The 18,415-nt window shown below is 36.4% G+C and overlaps 1 protein-coding gene across 6 annotated transcripts in view; it reads left to right on the forward strand.

Moving 5' to 3' along the window:
• Positions 1-18,415, forward strand: part of DYRK1A (dual specificity tyrosine phosphorylation regulated kinase 1A) — a 148,346-nt gene that overhangs the window by 115,643 nt on the left and 14,288 nt on the right. For all 6 annotated transcript variants that reach the window (XM_077879189.1, XM_077879191.1, XM_077879188.1 and 3 more), the window contains 4 exons: positions 4,029-4,176; positions 8,491-8,777; positions 11,275-11,421; positions 13,136-13,276. In XM_077879189.1, coding sequence (XP_077735315.1) covers positions 4,029-4,176; positions 8,491-8,777; positions 11,275-11,421; positions 13,136-13,276 — 723 coding nt within the window. The remainder of the gene's footprint in view (positions 1-4,028; positions 4,177-8,490; positions 8,778-11,274; positions 11,422-13,135; positions 13,277-18,415) is intronic.

Raw genomic sequence — 18,415 nt, forward strand, 5'->3', positions numbered from 1 at the left:
CCTAGTGAATTGTGTTTTTACACCTTTCCCTCAGTAGTACGCTTTCAGTGTTTGTAAATATATGTAAACAATGGATACATGAGTATTTGGATTATCATAGTTCTTTAAAGCTAGTAAAACTACATCAGCTCTAAAAGCTCCATGAGACTCTTCTTGTCCATGTTTACTTTCTAGAGCTACCTAGTACTTACCTTACTAATGACTGAATGGTAGATTGTAATCACTAATAGGTGGCTTTGCCCCTTTTGTAGTCTGGGGACGATTCTTGGTTGTGAATGCTAGAAATATTTACCTTCCTGTCTGATATTCCTCTTCAAAAAGAAGAGAGTTTACTTGACACAGCAGGTGCCCTGTCACTTTTTTGGAGGCTGGGAAACCCAGGGAGCTGTGCCCTGGGTTTTTCTTTCAATTTATCTCCTATTGTCAGGCTTTGAAGTGGGCAGATGGTCTTTAGGATTTCCTCTTCCTCTTCTCATAGCACCAGCATGGCTGATACTGGGATGGGGTTGTCTGTGATGGAAAGACTCATTCAGCAGCTTCTAGCGAGAAGAGCAAGGAAGGGACTCTCTGAGAGGCCTGGTCTTTCTCTCCATTCCTGGCTGCCTCTCCGCTCATAGCTCTCTCTTCTTCACTTGCCCACCCAGGCTCACTACACAGCACAAAACCGTAAATACGTCCGTCTCTTGCATCAGCTGTGCTTAGACCAGAGAGGCATCACACCTCCTTGGGTTTTTTTTGTTTGTTTGTTTGTTTGTTTGTTGTTTTGTTTTTGTTTTGTTCTCCTTGCACCTTTAAGAAACTTTTTCCCTGGCTGGGGACCCCCCAGCTGCTCCCCCTTGTCAGTCCTATCTCAAGTCACTGAGCTCTGTTTGGTGTGAGGTGTGGTTTACTGTTAATCTCAGTCTCCTTTGCCTTGCCAACTTTGTGCTGTGAGTCCATTGTTCGCCTGGAGTCCAAACACTTCTGACTTCTCAGTGGTGAGGATAGAATAGGGTTCAAAATGACTTTTCCCAAACTACCTTTTTTTTATTTGTTTTGGAATTTTTAAAAGTATGGAACCTGCATGTTCTTATATACCTGTTTCTGCCCTGAGAGAAAGCAAAATATGCCTTTTTTCATACTATGAGGGAAAATTCTTCGTGTGTCAGTCTGATCATGCTTGGGACAAAAAGTATATTATAGGTTGTTAGTAGCCACAGGTGTAGACCCAGAAAAATCGCAGCTCTTCAACTTATAAGGAGATAAAAGGTTGCTAGGAGGCCTCGGTAATTCTGGTGTGGTTCTACAAGCCTCATTGTCACCTGCATAAGATACCTGCCTCTTTCAATGAGTTCAAGGAATTTCAGTAATTTTATATAACTCGGGAAACTTTTTCTTGATTAGTAAGCTCTTTTTCTTTGAGTCAGCGTTTCTCAGTATTTTGGGAGTCCCTCTTTATGAAATAATACTTTTTTGTCAGAAATAGCTTCTGCTATTCTCTTAAGGAGAGGCATTTCTGAGGCCCAGCTTTTAGTAAGGTGGTAAGCACCCTACATAGAGGGATTGCTGTCTCCATCTTGAAAGTTACACCACCCATTGAGGCAATTGCCTTCAACAGGACGTTTTTCAACTTTTGTGTTGTCCACCATGAAAGTTGTGGCCATATTGCTGACTCTCTAAATTTTGTGTTCCTTTTTTCAGTTTTCCCTATTATTTAGTCTTTGAGTTCAGAATGATGTTTTTCTCTTCCCTTTCACTCTAATTTTCTTATACTTTAATTCCAAAAAGCAAGTGAGAATATTTAGACCTTTGAAGATAGAGGCCTATTTGAAATCGCACCCCATTTCATCAGGTCAGACTCATGCCTTCCTTAGGCTGAGGGGGGTTCACATTCTGGACCTGTCATTCAGAGTAATGTCTTCTATTCTGTCTTGGTCAGACTTCCTCTCAACTCTTCGCCAGACCCTTGTCAAATAAGAGGCCCCTTCATTTCTTTAGCCAGTGGTTGTTACCAGTCCTGATTGCACATTGAAATTTCCCAGGGAGCTTTCGGGGGTGGGAGTGGTGGTAGTGGAGAGGAATGGTGCCTAAGCTCTAAACCAATTAAATCAGAATCTCTGTGACTGGATCCTGGGCATTTGTATTTTTTCAAACTGCCTGTTGAATGTGTGATTCAGGGTCGAAAACCATTGCTTTAGTATTTAACCAGTTAACTATTTGCTAAGTCAGTAAATAGCTGGGCCCCTGTTAGTGGCCTTTGTCCTGGAGACCATTGGGATCTGGACATAGAACTGCAACTCTTGGCGCTGTCAATATAGTCAGTGAAACAGAAGAATATCAAAACCACTTGGTCAGATGTTTACATGGGTAATCTCTGATTTTAAAGACAATAGATAGTATTTTTTGGAATTGGGTGAAACCAGAAATAATTGCATTTTTCATTCTTTTTTTTTTTTTTTAAGATTTTATTTATTTATTCATGAGAGACCGAGAGAGAGAAACAGAGAGAGAGAGAGGCAGAGACACAGGCAGAGGGAGAAGCAGGCTCCATGCAGGGAGGCTGACATGGGACTTGATCCCGGGTCTCCAGGATCACACCCCGGGCTGCAGGCGGCACTAAACCACCGCGCCACCGGGGCTGCCCTGCATTTTTCATTCTAATTTGATTTTTAACTGAACCATTTATAATCTGTCATTGACCATATATCTAACCTTGACTGATAAAAATCTTGGAACATGCATTCCATTCTTTTCTTCTCTAGTGGGACTCAGCAAACACATTGAAATCACTTGGAGTTCTGCCTACATCTCCACACTTTCTGAATGTGCTAGAAAGTGGATAAAACTATTGCCTATTGAGACTACATATATTAATATAAATTAACATTTGATTAGTTATAGTGGTTGTGATTTGTGGATAGTTTTATCTATGCATTGATTTTTCTGATTTTTTTGTAAATTTCTTTGTAAATAATATGAAACTCCTTTAAATGAGTAAAATTAAAATGAGAGGTGTACAAGGTAATTTGCTCATGAGCACTCCAGTTTCCTTGACATTGATTCTGTAACTGTCAAGACCAAGTAATTATGGCTTTTAACATATATCATGGAACTTTCCTGGTCATTTGTGTTAGATTTGTCTTTTGTTATATACCTGTGTTTTAATTTATGAAAATCTAATTTAAGGTTAGCAAGTTATCCACATTTTTCAAATTACTTAGAACCTTTTAAATATTTTACACGTATACTTGAGATTTAAACTAGCTTTTTTCTCCCATTAAAAGAACAATTAGAATTGTTTTACACTGTTATTCAGTAAGGTAAGAAACCAAAGCACTTGTCAAGATTTATAACTTATTTCTGTAGGAAAAGAGTTAGTCTAGCTTTTGTTAAAAGAAAACAATATTGGATATTTAGAAATACTGTAAGGACACAAAAGAAATTTAATTGAAAAGACTGACTTTGGGGCGTCTGGGTAGCTAAATTGGTTAAGCATCTGCCTTCAGCTCAGGTCGTGATCTTGGCATCCTGTTATTGGCCCTGAGTGCCAGTCATTCCCTGCTCAGCGGGGAGTCTGCTTCTCCCTTTCCCTCTGTGCCTCCCCCTACTCATGCTCATGCGTGTGTGCTCTCTCTCTCAAATAAATAAAATCTTTAAAAAAGAAGAATAGATTGACTTAAAATGGACTATTAAAGTAGTAAGTGGATGATATTGAATGGAAAGGAATAGGTCATCCTCTACTTATGGAGGTCAGAAAAATAAGAATTGGATAAATATATAATTAAAGTTAATTGTAAGGGATGCCTGGGTGGCTCAGTAGTTGAGCGTCTGCCTTTGGCTCAGGGTATGATCCCAGGATCTGGGATCAAGTTCCGCATCGGGCTCCCTGCAGGGAGCCTGCTTCTCCGTCTGCCTGTGTCTCTGCCTCTTTCTCTGTGTCTCTCATGAATAAATAAATCAGTCTATAAATAAATGGATTAATTGTAAAATGTTGTGAAATTGTCGCCATTAATGAAGTAAGAGAATTATTCGTCTTTTTTCTCTTTTAGGTTGTAAAGGCATATGATCGTGTGGAGCAAGAATGGGTTGCCATTAAAATAATAAAGAACAAGAAGGCTTTTCTGAATCAAGCCCAGATAGAAGTGCGACTTCTTGAGCTCATGAACAAACATGACACTGAAATGAAATACTACATAGGTAAACAAAGCCATGTGCCCTCACATGGACCAGAAGTTTAAGTTAATGGTTATTTTTATATGAAAATATGTTGAAATTATCTTAAAGTGATAGATTAAAAATTCAACTGTTTATTTCTTTTGGAGCATAAGTTACTTGAAGTGGCAGTAATCTAAATCTTGGGGAATGTGCATTCCAAGTGGTCTATAATTTAGAAACAAGAATAGTGTCATATTTTGCAACTTACTAGTGCCATTTGTTTCCTATAGTGATGTACTTTTATCCAGGAATCCTCTTTTGGGTAACTTCAGCCGTTTCTAATATAGCTTAGAAATTAGAGGTAAGCTAACCTATTACAGAACCCGTTTTGGAATGTCTGAGCCACGATCTCAGGCTCCTCCCCAGGCTTTGTCAGTTTGGCAGCATTAGAAGCTGTTAAGACTTACTACAACAGAAGAGAGGTAATAGCCACTATTAAATAAACTCCTATTCCTTGTGCTTTTCTCCATCATCTGTAATAGTCACAGCGGTCCAGTAAGGAAAGTGGGGGAATCCTTATATCATAGACCGTTTATACCCAAGGTCCCAAGGCCCTGCAGCATCTGAACCTAACTTGTGCCTAAATCTAGATTCTGTGTTTCATTGCCTTCCTGAAAACAAAAAGGAGATAGAATTATGAAAACAGTAAAGTCTAGGGGCATTTAGGGTGGCTCAGTGGGTTAAGCATCAGCCTTCAGCTCAGGGTGATCTCAGGGTCCTGGGATTCAGCCTAGCTCCCTGCCTGCTCAGTGGCAAGCCTGCTTCTTTCTCTCCCTCTGCCCTTCCTCATGCACTCTCTTTCTCTGTCTCTCAAATAAGTAAAATCTTAAAAAAAAAAAAAAATATATATATATATATATATAGTGAAGTCTAGGATCAGTTGATATTTGGGCATAACATCAATAATTCTACCTTCTTTAGTACCATTCTCAGTCAAATCTATGATGCCAGTGATTGTAAGACCACATTATTCTGTGTGCCACTAAGAAACAAATTGTTGCTGAGTATAAATATAAGATGCCATCAATTTTAGTATCGAGACCCTTAGAATCAACTAACTATATAAGTTCCTGTAGGCATGTATACATAGCAACTCTGCCTGATAAACATGAGGCTAAATTTTATTTAACAAATGCCTTTTTACGAATAAGTAGGGCATTATGGTACTTGAGTCTGTCCCAAATAGTGGAAACAAAAAAAAAAAAAAAAAGAGTGTTTAAAAGTGTAAGGTTCAGATACCAAGATTAGATTTCATTTATGAACACCCTTCATTCCCCAGTGTTACCATAAAATGAACTTACAGTATTAATTTTTCTTGCTTAGTTTGTTCTCTGAAGTTATGATATAATCCCTAGTAATAACATTTGTATTTAAAACCTTTTCATAGTCACTGAACAGTAAGTGTTATAACAGTCATAACTTAGTGTGAGTTTGAGCCTGTTTCCATTCAAGGGACTTTAGAATTTAGAAGCACAAGAAGGACATTTGAAGGATACTTGACTTAAAAAGTAATCTCTGGACATGCCTCCCCAGTTTTTCCTCCTCATTCTTGTGTGTTGTATTTTGAGTGCTTAAGTAGTAGAGAAAACGTTGATAGCATTATTTGTAACATTTTAATTCAGCCTTATTGAAAGAAAACATGGCACATATATAGTAAGTATTCAATAAATGTTAGCCACTCAGTTGTATATAATAATACCTGTCATTTTTGTTTTTAATAAACTGACTTTAATGATGATTTGTTGCATTAATCATGATTGGTATTTTTTGGGGTGAGTTATTTTTCTAAGTTCTTATATAGGCAGGTGGTCAATGCACAATGTCTCAAGAAACTGAGATTCTGTATTGGAAAACAAACAAGAACTTTAGATTTAGATCTAGCCTTGCTGGGAGAGTTGATACTTAAATTTAAGATGTCACAGAGTCATATTATTATTTTATGATTAAATAACTTTTGTTTTGAAGTGATTGAGAAATATAATTCATTTGAATGAGTTTTGTAATCTTAAGTTGTTGAAACTTTTAAAAAAGTCTACTGCTTTACCATGAGCATAATTTCTCACCTGGATTATTGATACCTGCCTTGATCTAGTTAAAAGAAAATTCAGTTTACGCCTAGAACAGAGTCTTGCTGACCCTCCATTATCCCCAAAGTTCAGTTAAAAAGATAGGTAAATATATTTGTGCTTGAAATTTCTTTGACAGTGTCTTTAGCTCAGCACATTGTAGATAGATACTCAGTAAATGAATAATGAATTGGGAAGTCAAGTGGAACCAAGTAGATTGATCTTCCATTGGAAGAACTTTCTTTTTTTGAGTAGGCTCCATGCCCAATGTGGGGTTTGAACTCGTGACCCTGAGATCAAGAGTTGGGTGCTTTACTGACTGTGCTAGCCAGGCGCCCCCACTGTAGAACTTTCTAATCACAGAGCTGCTGCTGCTTCTTTTTTATTTTTTTTTAATATTTTATTTGTTTATCAATGAGAGACACAGAGAGAGAGAGACAGGCAGAGACATAGGCAGAGGGAGAAGCAGGCTCCCCATGTGGGACTCAATCCCAGAACTCTGGGATCATGACTTGTTCTAAAGGCAGACGCTCAACCACAAAGCCACTCAGGTGCCCCTAATCACAGAGCTTCTTAAAAGAATTTTTATAATTACATTGGAATTCTGACATCAGTTACTTTTTTGCATTCTTTTTGTGGCTACTATCTAATCAAAATAAAACTCTTGACCATGTCTCTGGGGGTCCTTTTTTTTTTTTTTTTTTTTTTTTTTTAAGATTTTATTTATTTATTCATGAGAGACACAGAGAGAGAGAGAAACAGAGACACAGGCAGAGGGAGAAGCAGGGGGAACTCTATCCCGTGACTCCAGGATCATGTCCTGGGCTGAAGGCAGGTGCCAAACCGCTGAGCCACCCAGGGATCCCCTCTGGGGGGTCTTTATTGCATGTGGAGCTGTTTTTAATATTAAACCTGTGAACCTCAGTGATTATTAAGAGCAGATATTGTACATTCTTATGTAACCTTTAAAGATTCTTTTTATTTGTTGAGTGTTGAGTTGTACTGTAGACTCCTGTAGAGTCATTTAGTATTTGTATTGTTCTTTATCCTAACTTTGGATCATATGTATCAAGAATGATGTAAAAACAATCATGCACTGCTGTACTACTCAGGGGTAAAGGCAGTCCAGGACAACACAGTGTATCCCCCCTTTCTCAGGGACCAGACATCGAATACCACCATAGTTAGTTCCAGATAGATCTGTAGAGAAACTTTTGTTTTTATGAAACTAAAAGACCAAAATGAAGGTAACCTTGACAGATGGTGGTTTTATGTCATTCCAGTTGAGTTACAAGGGTTCAGTTTGGTATATATAAGATTTTTACAGGGAAGGGCAGCACTCTACTTTATTGAATGACCTCATCTGATGTGCAGTCAGTGTTAGTACTAAAAGCACAATCTTTGAAACAATTTAGTGAGTATTAAGCCTTTTTAGAGGGTCAACAGTGATCGCATGTAATGGCTTCTTACACTCTTTTTTCATTCATAAGTCTTATAATTTATTCTTGTGATTGAGCTTCATTTTCAAGTTTCCCCAGACCTTCTGTTTTGCACAAGATATCCCATATACCAGCTTGATGAACATAATCAGATGCCTTGATTATGAACTCTAATATCTTGTAAAGCATGCTTTTCAAATATTTGCTGTATTTGCCTAAAAGAAAAAAAGATCTATGTCTTCCTTTGACAATTGTTGCAGGAAATTACTAGTGAGATGTAAGGCTCAGCACAGCGGAATGTGGATATGTATCAGAGCCGGAAAGCCTTCCCAGAGAGAGCTGCCAAGTACGGCACTGTCACAACCTGGAGATCCCTGTGGGTGGAGCTTAGATGAAGTTTTGAGGTTGGGCTCTCAGGAAGTAAAAAATGCGTTCTTGTAGAAGTGAGCATAAAGTTACTGAAGTATTCTCAGTTCTGTTTGTCACTTTGCTACTTGTGTTTCCAGATCTGACTTCATTTTTTTTTTTAAACAAAACGTTTTGGTGGTACTTCTAACATTATATTGCTTATTGGCAGATACCACACCTGTTTAATTCAGCAGACAAACAATTTAGATATTCCTGATTATAGATTGTGCTATTATTGCAGAATGCCGATCTCCAAATTTTAACTTGATTTTCACTCTCCATTTGACATTGAAATGTTGTAGATTGTTTGAGAGTTCGTGCATACATTAGTCTCATTTTATTGGTGTGTATAATTTAAAATGAAACTTTTTTTTCTCTTTCAGTGCATTTGAAACGCCACTTTATGTTTCGAAACCATCTCTGTTTAGTTTTTGAAATGCTGTCCTACAACCTCTATGACTTGTTGAGGAACACCAATTTTCGAGGTGTCTCTTTGAACCTAACACGAAAGTTTGCACAGCAGATGTGCACTGCACTGCTTTTCCTCGCGACTCCAGAACTTAGTATCATTCACTGTGACTTAAAACCTGAGAATATCCTTCTTTGTAACCCCAAACGCAGTGCAATCAAGATCGTTGACTTTGGCAGTTCTTGTCAGTTGGGGCAGAGGGTAAGTATATTTTAGGACTTGGGAATTAAGACAATTAAATAAAATAGTGTTGTTAGATATTGAAGTGTTATTATTTATATCTAATTTGGAAATAATTTCAGGATGGTTCTATTTAAAATGTGCCGCTTGAATCACATTGTGTTAAGCCTATTGTGAGGGAAATCTCTCTTAAAATGCAAATATAAGATTCTGAATTAGAAGGTATTAGTTTTTTAAAAGTGGATTTGAAAAAAAAAGTCATGTATGCCTAAAAGGGAGAGAGAATAGGAGATGAGTGAATTAAATATTAGGTGATTTGTAGCTATATTCTGTAAGTAACGGGTTTAGTATGAATTTGGGGATTTCCCAGTACTAGAACACTGAATCTGTGCTATGAAATACTTCTTGAAAGGTAGATCAAAATAAATGTTTTCTTTAAAAACTGATGTGTTACAGTATAGGTTATTTTGCATTACACATGGTGATATAGTACAGAAATTACACAGTTGGTTAGACATACTTGTTTTGATAAATAAATGTAAGTCTCTTTTTCCCTATATAAATTTTGACACGTGTCCTAACTGGTTTTCCTCAGACTGCTAAAAACAGACCTATCTGTAGCAATAAATAGATTCAGGTTTAGCTAAGAAACCAGATTTTTCCTGCTCTTCTTTCTAGTGTTACAAAAGCTACTCTTAACAGTGTTGCACATATAAAACAGAAGTGATAGGTTGCTCTTTTCTTGAAAGGAATTAAAATCATTTAATATTTTGTTCATTTTTGAACCCTGTTCCTGTTTACTTGAAAGTGCTGAAACTGCATTTCTTGGGGGAAAAACATGAAAAACCACAACTAACATTCAGATACTATTATGTATTGGCTTTCTAGTTTTCTTTTTTCCAAATTAGTGAGAGTCTTGTCCTGTGCAGTTTTTTCCCCATGTTTTAAATATGGCTGGTTATTTTAATCATGAAGATTTATAGTCAGCTCACAGGGTTATCTGGCTTTTTTTTTTCTGCAACTTACTCATGGTAGCAGTGTTCTGTAAATCACTGAGATAAATTGAAGGATTAGAAAGCAAAGTTTGCAGTTTCAGATGCCCCTGAAAATCAGAAGATGTGCATAGTTGTTCATGTGGGTAAAGTATATCGTGAGTGGAAAACACATGCCCATCTTGAGAGTCCTTTGAATGGATTTGGATTTGGAAAAATTTCCCCCCCTTTTAAATAAAATCATATGTTCTGTACTAATACCAAATACTATTATGTCTCACCAGCCAAACTAAGACAATTAACCCTTTAGCTCAGTGAGGTTTAAACTATGTGGGTTTATCAGATTAGAATGAGAGGTCCTTTCTAAAATACACATGTGGTGGCCTTACCCTAGATCTACAGTCTCAGTCTCAGAAGGTGGCAGGGCTGGTGTATTTCAGGGGATTTAGGTGCACAGCGTTGGAGATAACCAGACGGAATAGGTGAGAAACAGACTTCTTGCAGAAGCTGTGCAATAAGACTATCTCAGTAGTAGGGAGTCTTTGGGGCTTTACCGATGCTGTTGGCCTATAGAAACTTGGAAATGTAGTAACTTCCTCCTGGCCCTTTTGAATTTCAGTTTCTTCACTCTGATACAGCATTAAGGTTGAGGTGACCAGCTTATGGGGGCATCAGATTACTCTTGGAGATTTGGCTGGAGTTTTAGATGGGAGCCACAAAAGTATTCATGAGAAAGCAGCACCATGCTGATTGATGGCTGCCTAGTTTGAGTGTTAAGTGAGGATGTTTAATTAGGATTTTGTTTGTTTCTTTCTCTTTTTAAATAAAACTTTCTTTGCTTTCATGATATTTCTAGATACAAATTTACAGGGGCTAAGGGAAGATGAATTGGTCTTTCAAGATATTCTCGATTACTTCATTGAAAATTATCCATTTCAAGATTTTCTTTTTCTAAGAGGCCTTAGATTGAGGTGGAAGGGGACAGTATAGGGAAGAAGTGATTGGTCAGAAACGACTCCCAGTTGTTTTTCCAATTTATCTGTGTGGTTAGTACATCTGAATTTTCATTTACGTTGTACTGAGTCTATTTGACTTAATGCTAAAAAACATTCTTAAGTTAATTTAGATACAATTGAGGCCTTAAATTTATGGTTAACCAAATGCCAGCCGGAGCAGGAAAGAAGAATTAATAGGGAAACAAACGGTTTTCAATAATAATCTTTTTTCTGATGAGGCATAATTATTTGTTTTAAGGTGTGTATTTTGATTACCAGTTAGGATTGGAATAAATGGAAGGACTTGAATTGTGTATGTTTTGCATTTCACAGTCAAGAGTAACTGCTCTCTTGAAGTGTTTAGTTATTTAAACATTATTTGTAGTAGCAAGTTGAAAGCTGTCAACAGAACCTAAATTCAGGGGATAGGTGGTTACTTTTTCTGGTAATATTAGATAGATGTACTTCAGCATTGAGCATAATTAAACAAAACTTATGCTGGAATTAACATGATACTGACATGTATTTCAGATATACCAGTACATTCAGAGTCGCTTTTACCGGTCTCCAGAGGTGCTGCTGGGAATGCCTTACGACCTTGCTATCGATATGTGGTCCCTTGGGTGTATTTTGGTTGAAATGCACACTGGAGAACCTCTGTTCAGTGGAGCCAATGAGGTATATAATGGATTGCTTTCAAAACTCTTTTTTCACAGTTTGTTTTTGATTGTAATCTGTGACAGTGTAATCTGAAAATTGTTTTTTAGAAAAAGATGCCTACTTACCAATTTAAATATTCAAATGTTGGGTCAGTCTTTAATTTGCATTTATCCATTTTTAAATTTTTTCAATTATCCTAATGGGGAATTTAGGATTTTGAGATGGGGGTGAGATTTTTTAATTTGCTGGTAAGAACAGTAAGTTAGTTTAGAAAATGTTAAGCCTTTTGATTTATATTTTACAGATTTTCAGTATAACAAAAATAATGATAAAAGGCCTGAGGGACACTCTGAAAACAATGTAAACATCACTGTGTAAATTTTGAGAATATGATTTGGAATAAAGAAGTGATGACCAGTAGCCTTAAATTGGGTATTTGATCTGAATAATTGAGGGTGAATTAAGATGATAGAATTTTAGAGCTACACACTATGTGTAATTATTCTAATTCATGGGTTTTCAGTCTGTGTTCTTAGAAGATGTTTGGGGATCAGAGCCAGTGCCTAGGAGGGCATGGGAGAGTCATACTCTCTGGCAGTCAGAGGAATTGGCCTTTCATTGGTTTAAAACCTTGTGAAGTTTTCATTTTTTAAAGAAAAGTTACGCATTACAGATCTTGATCAGTCCATGCATTTATAAATAAGAGAGAATGGCCAACGAAATTTAATGACTTACTTATACTGGGTTATATAGCTGTTAGTATCGTATCAGAAACCTGTCCCTTCCATCTTGCTAATTCACTCGAACTATAGGTTGTGAGCCACTCATGGGCAGTAACTGGCATAGTGTGTGTTTGATAATGTTTCGTTATAAAATACAATTATATTCTCTTAAATCACCTGAAACTTCAGTGGCTTCCATTTTATTCATTGTAAAATCCAAGTCCTTTGAGTGGCTCGAAAATCCCCCCACTCCCTCTACCTCCTGCCTCCTCTGTGCAGTGTTGCCTCCCTTACTTTCTCTGCCAGCACACAGCCTTACTCTGTGGTCCCTTGGAAACAGTAGCCACAGGCCCAGACTAACTGAGGCCTTTGCATTAGTTCTTCCCTGTGCCTTAGAGGCCCTTCCCCAGGGGGCATGTGGCTCTTCCCTCCTGGCCACAGATCTTCAGCTCCTCCGTCTTCTCCGTGATCCTCTAGTACCAGTGGATGACAGTACCCTGTCACTCTCCATCCCTTTTCCTTCCTCCATAGGTCTTAGTTGCCATGGACAAAATATATTTAACTGTGTATTTGTCTATTATTGATCTCTTCCCTCTATGATACCAACTTTTTGGCAGTGATTTTTATCTGTTTTATTTATTGCTCTGTGTATGGTTTCTAGCATGTAGTAGACACTTGTATTTGAGCGAATGAATCTGTGCTTAAAAATATACTTTATTCGGTCCACACTTTATTAAGCCTCTGGGATTTTTTTTTTTTTTTTGATGGTTATTTGATTTTATGTGTTTAATTGTCTGCCCTGTCCTGTATGGCATGAGGGGACTGCAGGGCGACAGGGAGTTTCTCTTTTGTTCATGATTGTATGCTCAGTGCCTGGAGGTGTGCCTGACACTCGGGAGGTACTCTGTTTGTTTATAATTCAGGAATGAATGAATGGATGGATGGATGAACAGAATTAGGATGTACTACAGTGGAAGTTACAGGCTTTTTAATTTTTATTTTCAATACAGGTAGATCAGATGAATAAAATAGTGGAAGTTCTGAGTATCCCACCTGCTCATATTCTTGACCAAGCACCAAAAGCAAGAAAGTTCTTTGAGAAGTTGCCAGATGGCACTTGGAACTTAAAGAAGACCAAAGATGGAAAACGGGTAAAATAGGGAAACTTTGTTTTTTGAGTCTTTGTTACTTATTTTACGAGAGCAGTCTTTCTTTCTGTAGCTCATCTTGCATCACTTGAAATCCGTGTTTCAGTTAACAGTTTGATTAATAACGTTGGTGTATGCTTCTTTAGATGGTGGGTGTAGTTTGACCTGATGTGTCTGTTTGGACCAGTGTTTGTTTCATGGTCAGAGTTAAGGCTTCATTTTGAAAACTCTGTGTCTGCTTTGTGAGACAGCCAATCAAACCACCATGCCTCATTGCGGCAGTAGAATCCGTCAGTTTGACCTTTTTTCCTCACAGTGTGGGTCTGTGATGAAGTCCCAGTTAACAGTACCGCAGCTGTGAGCAACAGAGGTCATAATTGCAGTAAATCGCCTTTTTTTTTTTTTTTTTTTCAGTTGGGGGGGAAGGGATTTTTGACTTAGGCAATTTGTGACAAGAATATGAACTGACTTAGAGAGTCATTGGATAGATTCCTGGAGATTCTTATTCTTAGGTCAGTGGCATGGATAGCAGGAATGTCAAATCTCCAAAATACTCAAAGTGAGGTTTTCAAATCACTAAGTTTGTTTTAGTAATCTTCTTTTAGCTGAGAAGTTTTTTCAGATCCTTAAGCGATGTCAGTTTAACAGAGTAAATGATAGCAATTTTGCATCTTGATTTACTTTTTGTTTTATGTATCTGAAAATAATCGTATGTTGTGATCTAGCTTATTTCTAGTATAAAATGAATGTCATATATAAATATCTGGTTGTATGTGATATGTATACCAGACACCTTGTGATTCTAGTTTTGCATTCTTAATATTTAGGAGATTTTATTTTTGCTCCAAGTTTTATTTTGCCCTTGCATTTTAGCGATGCTGCCACCAGGTGTCATTTCCAGTGAACTGAAGATGATGGTTGTTTGCTTTAATTCACCTTCATGTAGCTGTGGAGTCTCAACTTCCATTATCGAATGATTTTCTTTAGAATATTTAAAAATATATCTGTAATTAAGGGTTTCCCAGCTGATTTGTAACCTACTGCATTCTGCTTTATTTATTAAAGTTCCAGGTAATGGAGTATCTGGCAGCTGAATTGTGCCCACTCCCCTTAAGAAAGGGGTGGGTAATGCCATGCAAGCCTCCTGAGTCCTTTTGCCTTCATCCACATCGGTAGCTTCTCAGGCCTGGCCCCTTTCCCCTTCAACCAAAACACAGCCTCCTCGGAATCCTTCTTAGTTTCCCCAGCATTTAAAGTAGCTCCTACCAGTTGATTGGAATTAGGGTGGAGGATATGAAACCTCCTTTATAGTTCTTATCTCTGTGCAATACAGGCTACTACTTTCTCCATTTTGAAGTGTTTTTTTTTTCCTTCTGCCTGTTGTTTCTTTTTTCTAAATAAAACATTCATCCCATCCCATTCATATCCCTGTCTTATAAAACCACAGTTAAGCCACTATGGGCTGTAACCTTTCATTTCTCCCAAATTGAGCTATGAGTATTTTAAAAAATTATTCGGGGAGGCATTTCAGAAATGAAAAGAGAAATCTTTTCCCTTTTTAAAATTGAAAGTGAGTATCATAACCTGCATTTAATACATATTAACTATAGGTTTTATGAGATTTCCTTAGCTGCAATTAGCAACTGACTTAAGAAACTTAATTTTTAAAATATAAAATAACTATTTTGTTTTTGAATAGAAGTAAATTTTGCAACGACAGAAACATCAAATCCATAACCAAATGTTTACATTATAAAGGATGCACTAGGGAATTTAAGCATAAGTATAAATTGAGTTGCACGTGTTCTCATTGGATTTGTGTTTATTTTCTCAGTGATTTTATTTTACTTTTAATTTCTCAACGTGTGTTTCAAGAGCCCATTTTAGCTTCTTGGTAATGAAATCTATATCTACTATATGTGTTTTTTTTTAGTGAGGGAGGTGGATGAAGAATTAAGGTTCTGTTTTGTTAAAGTATAATTTTTGTACAACATAGGCATACCTTAAGTGTTTGTTTTGTTTTAATCTTACGTACAGCAATGTAAATACTACCTAAAACAAGATACGGAATATTCCCCTCACCCTAAAAGTCCTGTTGTGACTCTTTTGTCATCCCATCCCACCTCCACTATTACCATAGGTTAGCTTTGCCTATTCATAGGCAAAATTCATATAAATGTAATCCTATAGTATTTATTATTTTGCTTTCTTCACTTAACAAACATTGTTTTTGGAAATTCATCCCTGTTAGGTGTTTCAAAAAGTTATTTTGTTTATTACTTCATAACATTCTACTGAATGAAAATAGTGCAATTTATCTATATTAGTTTATCAGTGGACATTGAGTTGTTTCCGATTTGGACCTATTATGAATAAGGGTAGTGGGTACTGTATAAATCTTTTGTGCACATGTGTTTTCATTTCTTTGGGTCATTACCTAGAGGTAGAGTTGCCAGATCATAGGATATATGTGTGTTTACCTTCATGAGAAAATACAGTTCTCTAAATTTTCATCATTCTACATCCCTACAATGTATGAGGAGGGTTCCAGTTGTAGGACATCCTCACTGTTTGATATGGTTGGTCTTTTTGAAATTAGCCATAATGGATTTGTATAGTCATTATACTTCTATTTCTCCATGATTAATAATATGTGCTTATTAACCATTCATATATTTTTGGTGATATCTTTCTAGTCTTTTACTCATTTATTATTGAGTTTAATTATTGAGATATAGGAGTTTTGTACATATAATGGATATAAGTCCTTTGTCACATGTGTCAGTATTTTTTCCTAGACTATGGTTTACCTATTTCTTTTAGTGATATCTTTTCATGAGGGGGAAAATGTAATGTCAATGAAATTAAATTTATCAACTGTATTTTATGAATACTAGTTGTTTTTGTATCCTAAGACATCTTTGCTTCCCTCAAGTTTGTGAGGGTATTCTGTGTTTTCTTTTAAAGATTTTTTGATCCTAGTTTTTATGATTAGAGTTCTGTGGTTCATCTTGAATTAAGTCCTGAATATGGAATGAGGTTAGGAGTGGATGTTCACATTTCCAGATGCTTACCTAAGGAGTTGTAGCATCATTTGTTGGGCTGTTTCCTTTACCTATTGATCTGGGAGCTTTTGTCCAAAGCAAATTTCTCTTTTATGTGTGGGTCTATATTTGCACCCTATTTTGTTGCTTTGGTTTATCAGCCCTGAACCAGTACCACAGTGCCAATTTTGTAGCTGTATGGTGAGTCTTTCACATTCAAGTAGTGTAAATCCATCAGCTCTTTTTTTGTTTCAATTGTTTTTTTTTTTTTTTCTATTCTCCAGGTCCTTTTTATTTACCTACAAATTTTAGAATCCGCTTATAAATTTGTACCCAAAATCTTGCTGGAATTTCTATTGCACTTGCATTTGAGATTCCATGCAGGAGAATGGACATTTTAACAGTATTGGTTTTCCAGTCTGTGAACCTGGTTTTCTCCATTTAGTCTTTAATTTTTTTCAGCGGTATTTTGTAGTGTTTTGTACAGAAGTCTCAGGCATATTTTGTTAATTTTTAATTTTTTGATGCTATTTAGGTATCGTGTTTAAAGTATCATTTTCTAATTTCTCATTGCAGATATGTGGAAATAGAACTGAGTTTTATTTCTCTGTATGTTAACTCTGTATCCTAAGACGTTGCTAAATTTACCTATTCTAGTTTTTTGTTTTTAGATTCTGTAGGACTTTCTATTTAATTATATCCTCCGCAAATGAACAGTTTTATTCTTTCAATCTATATGCTTTGTTTGTTGTTTTTTTATACTGGCTGGAGCCTCTGTATGTTGAGTAGTCATGGTGAGACCAGACATCTTCCCATTTTCTCAATCCTGTGGGAAAAGCATACATTTATTCAATATTTTTAAATATGGTGCTATATTTCTTGTAGCTCTCTATGAGTTGAAGTAGTAGTTTCTGTGTTTTTAGAGACTTGTGTTGCTTGTTTGTTTTTCTAAATCATGAGTGGGTTTTGAAAGTTGTCACATGCTTTCTGCACCTATAGAGATGATCATATGGTTTTTCTCTTGTTATGTAGTAAAATATATGAACTTTCAGAATATTGAGCTCAACCTATGATAAGCCATACTTGGCCTCAATTGATAAACTATCTTCTTTTGTATTAGTAGGTTCAGTTTCTTAGTCTATATTGGTAGGAATTTTGTCATTAAATGGATATTTGTCTAAAATTTTATATATAATACCTTCATTGGGTATTGATCTCAGGATTATGCTGATCTCATAAAACTTTTGGGAAGTATTCTTTCTTGATTTTTCTGAAAGAATTTGTATAAGATTGTCATTTCTTTTGTAAATGTTTAATAGAGTTATCTATGAAGCTATAATGAGTGGGGGTGTTTGGTAGAAAGTTATTAATTGTAGCTCATGTATTTTTTTATAAATATGTGGCTATTCAGATTTTCTTTTTGAGTCAATTTTGGTAGGTATGTATTTCAAGAAACTTGTCTTTATCTAAGTTGTTGGCTTTGTTAGCATAAAATTACCCATAATATTTCATTATTATCTGTGTGATTTCTAGAGGATCTACAGTGGTAGTGTCTCTTTTGCTCCTAATGTTGGTCATTCTGTTTTCTCCTTTTTTCCCTCTATTGCTAGTGGTTTGGCAAACTTACTGATCTTTCCAAACAACCAGTTTTTTTGTTTCGTTTTTACTGTTGTTTACAGTCTTGTTTCTATTTCATTGATTCTTCTCTTTATTATTTCTTCTTCTCCTTGCTTTAGGTTAAATTTGCTTTTTCTAGTTTCTGAAGGTAGAAGCTTAGATCATTTATTTAAAACTTTTTTCTCATTGCATTTAATGTCATAAATTTCCCTCTAATCACTGTTTTAGCTGCATGTAGCAACTTTTGATCTGTTTTAACTCTCAATGATTTTATTTTTTTTTTTTTAAAGATCACCACACTTTATTTTATTTTTATTTTTTTTTATTTATGACAGTCACAGAGAGAGAGAGAGAGAGGCAGAGACACAGGCAGAGGGAGAAGCAGGCTCCATGCACCGGGAGCCCGATGTGGGATTCCATCCCGGGCCTCCAGGATCGCGCCCTGGGCCAAAGGCAGGCGCCAAACCGCTGCGCCACCCAG

Source organism: Canis aureus, chromosome 30 (genome assembly GCF_053574225.1).
Source record: "Canis aureus isolate CA01 chromosome 30, VMU_Caureus_v.1.0, whole genome shotgun sequence".
Taxonomy (NCBI): domain Eukaryota; kingdom Metazoa; phylum Chordata; class Mammalia; order Carnivora; family Canidae; genus Canis; species Canis aureus.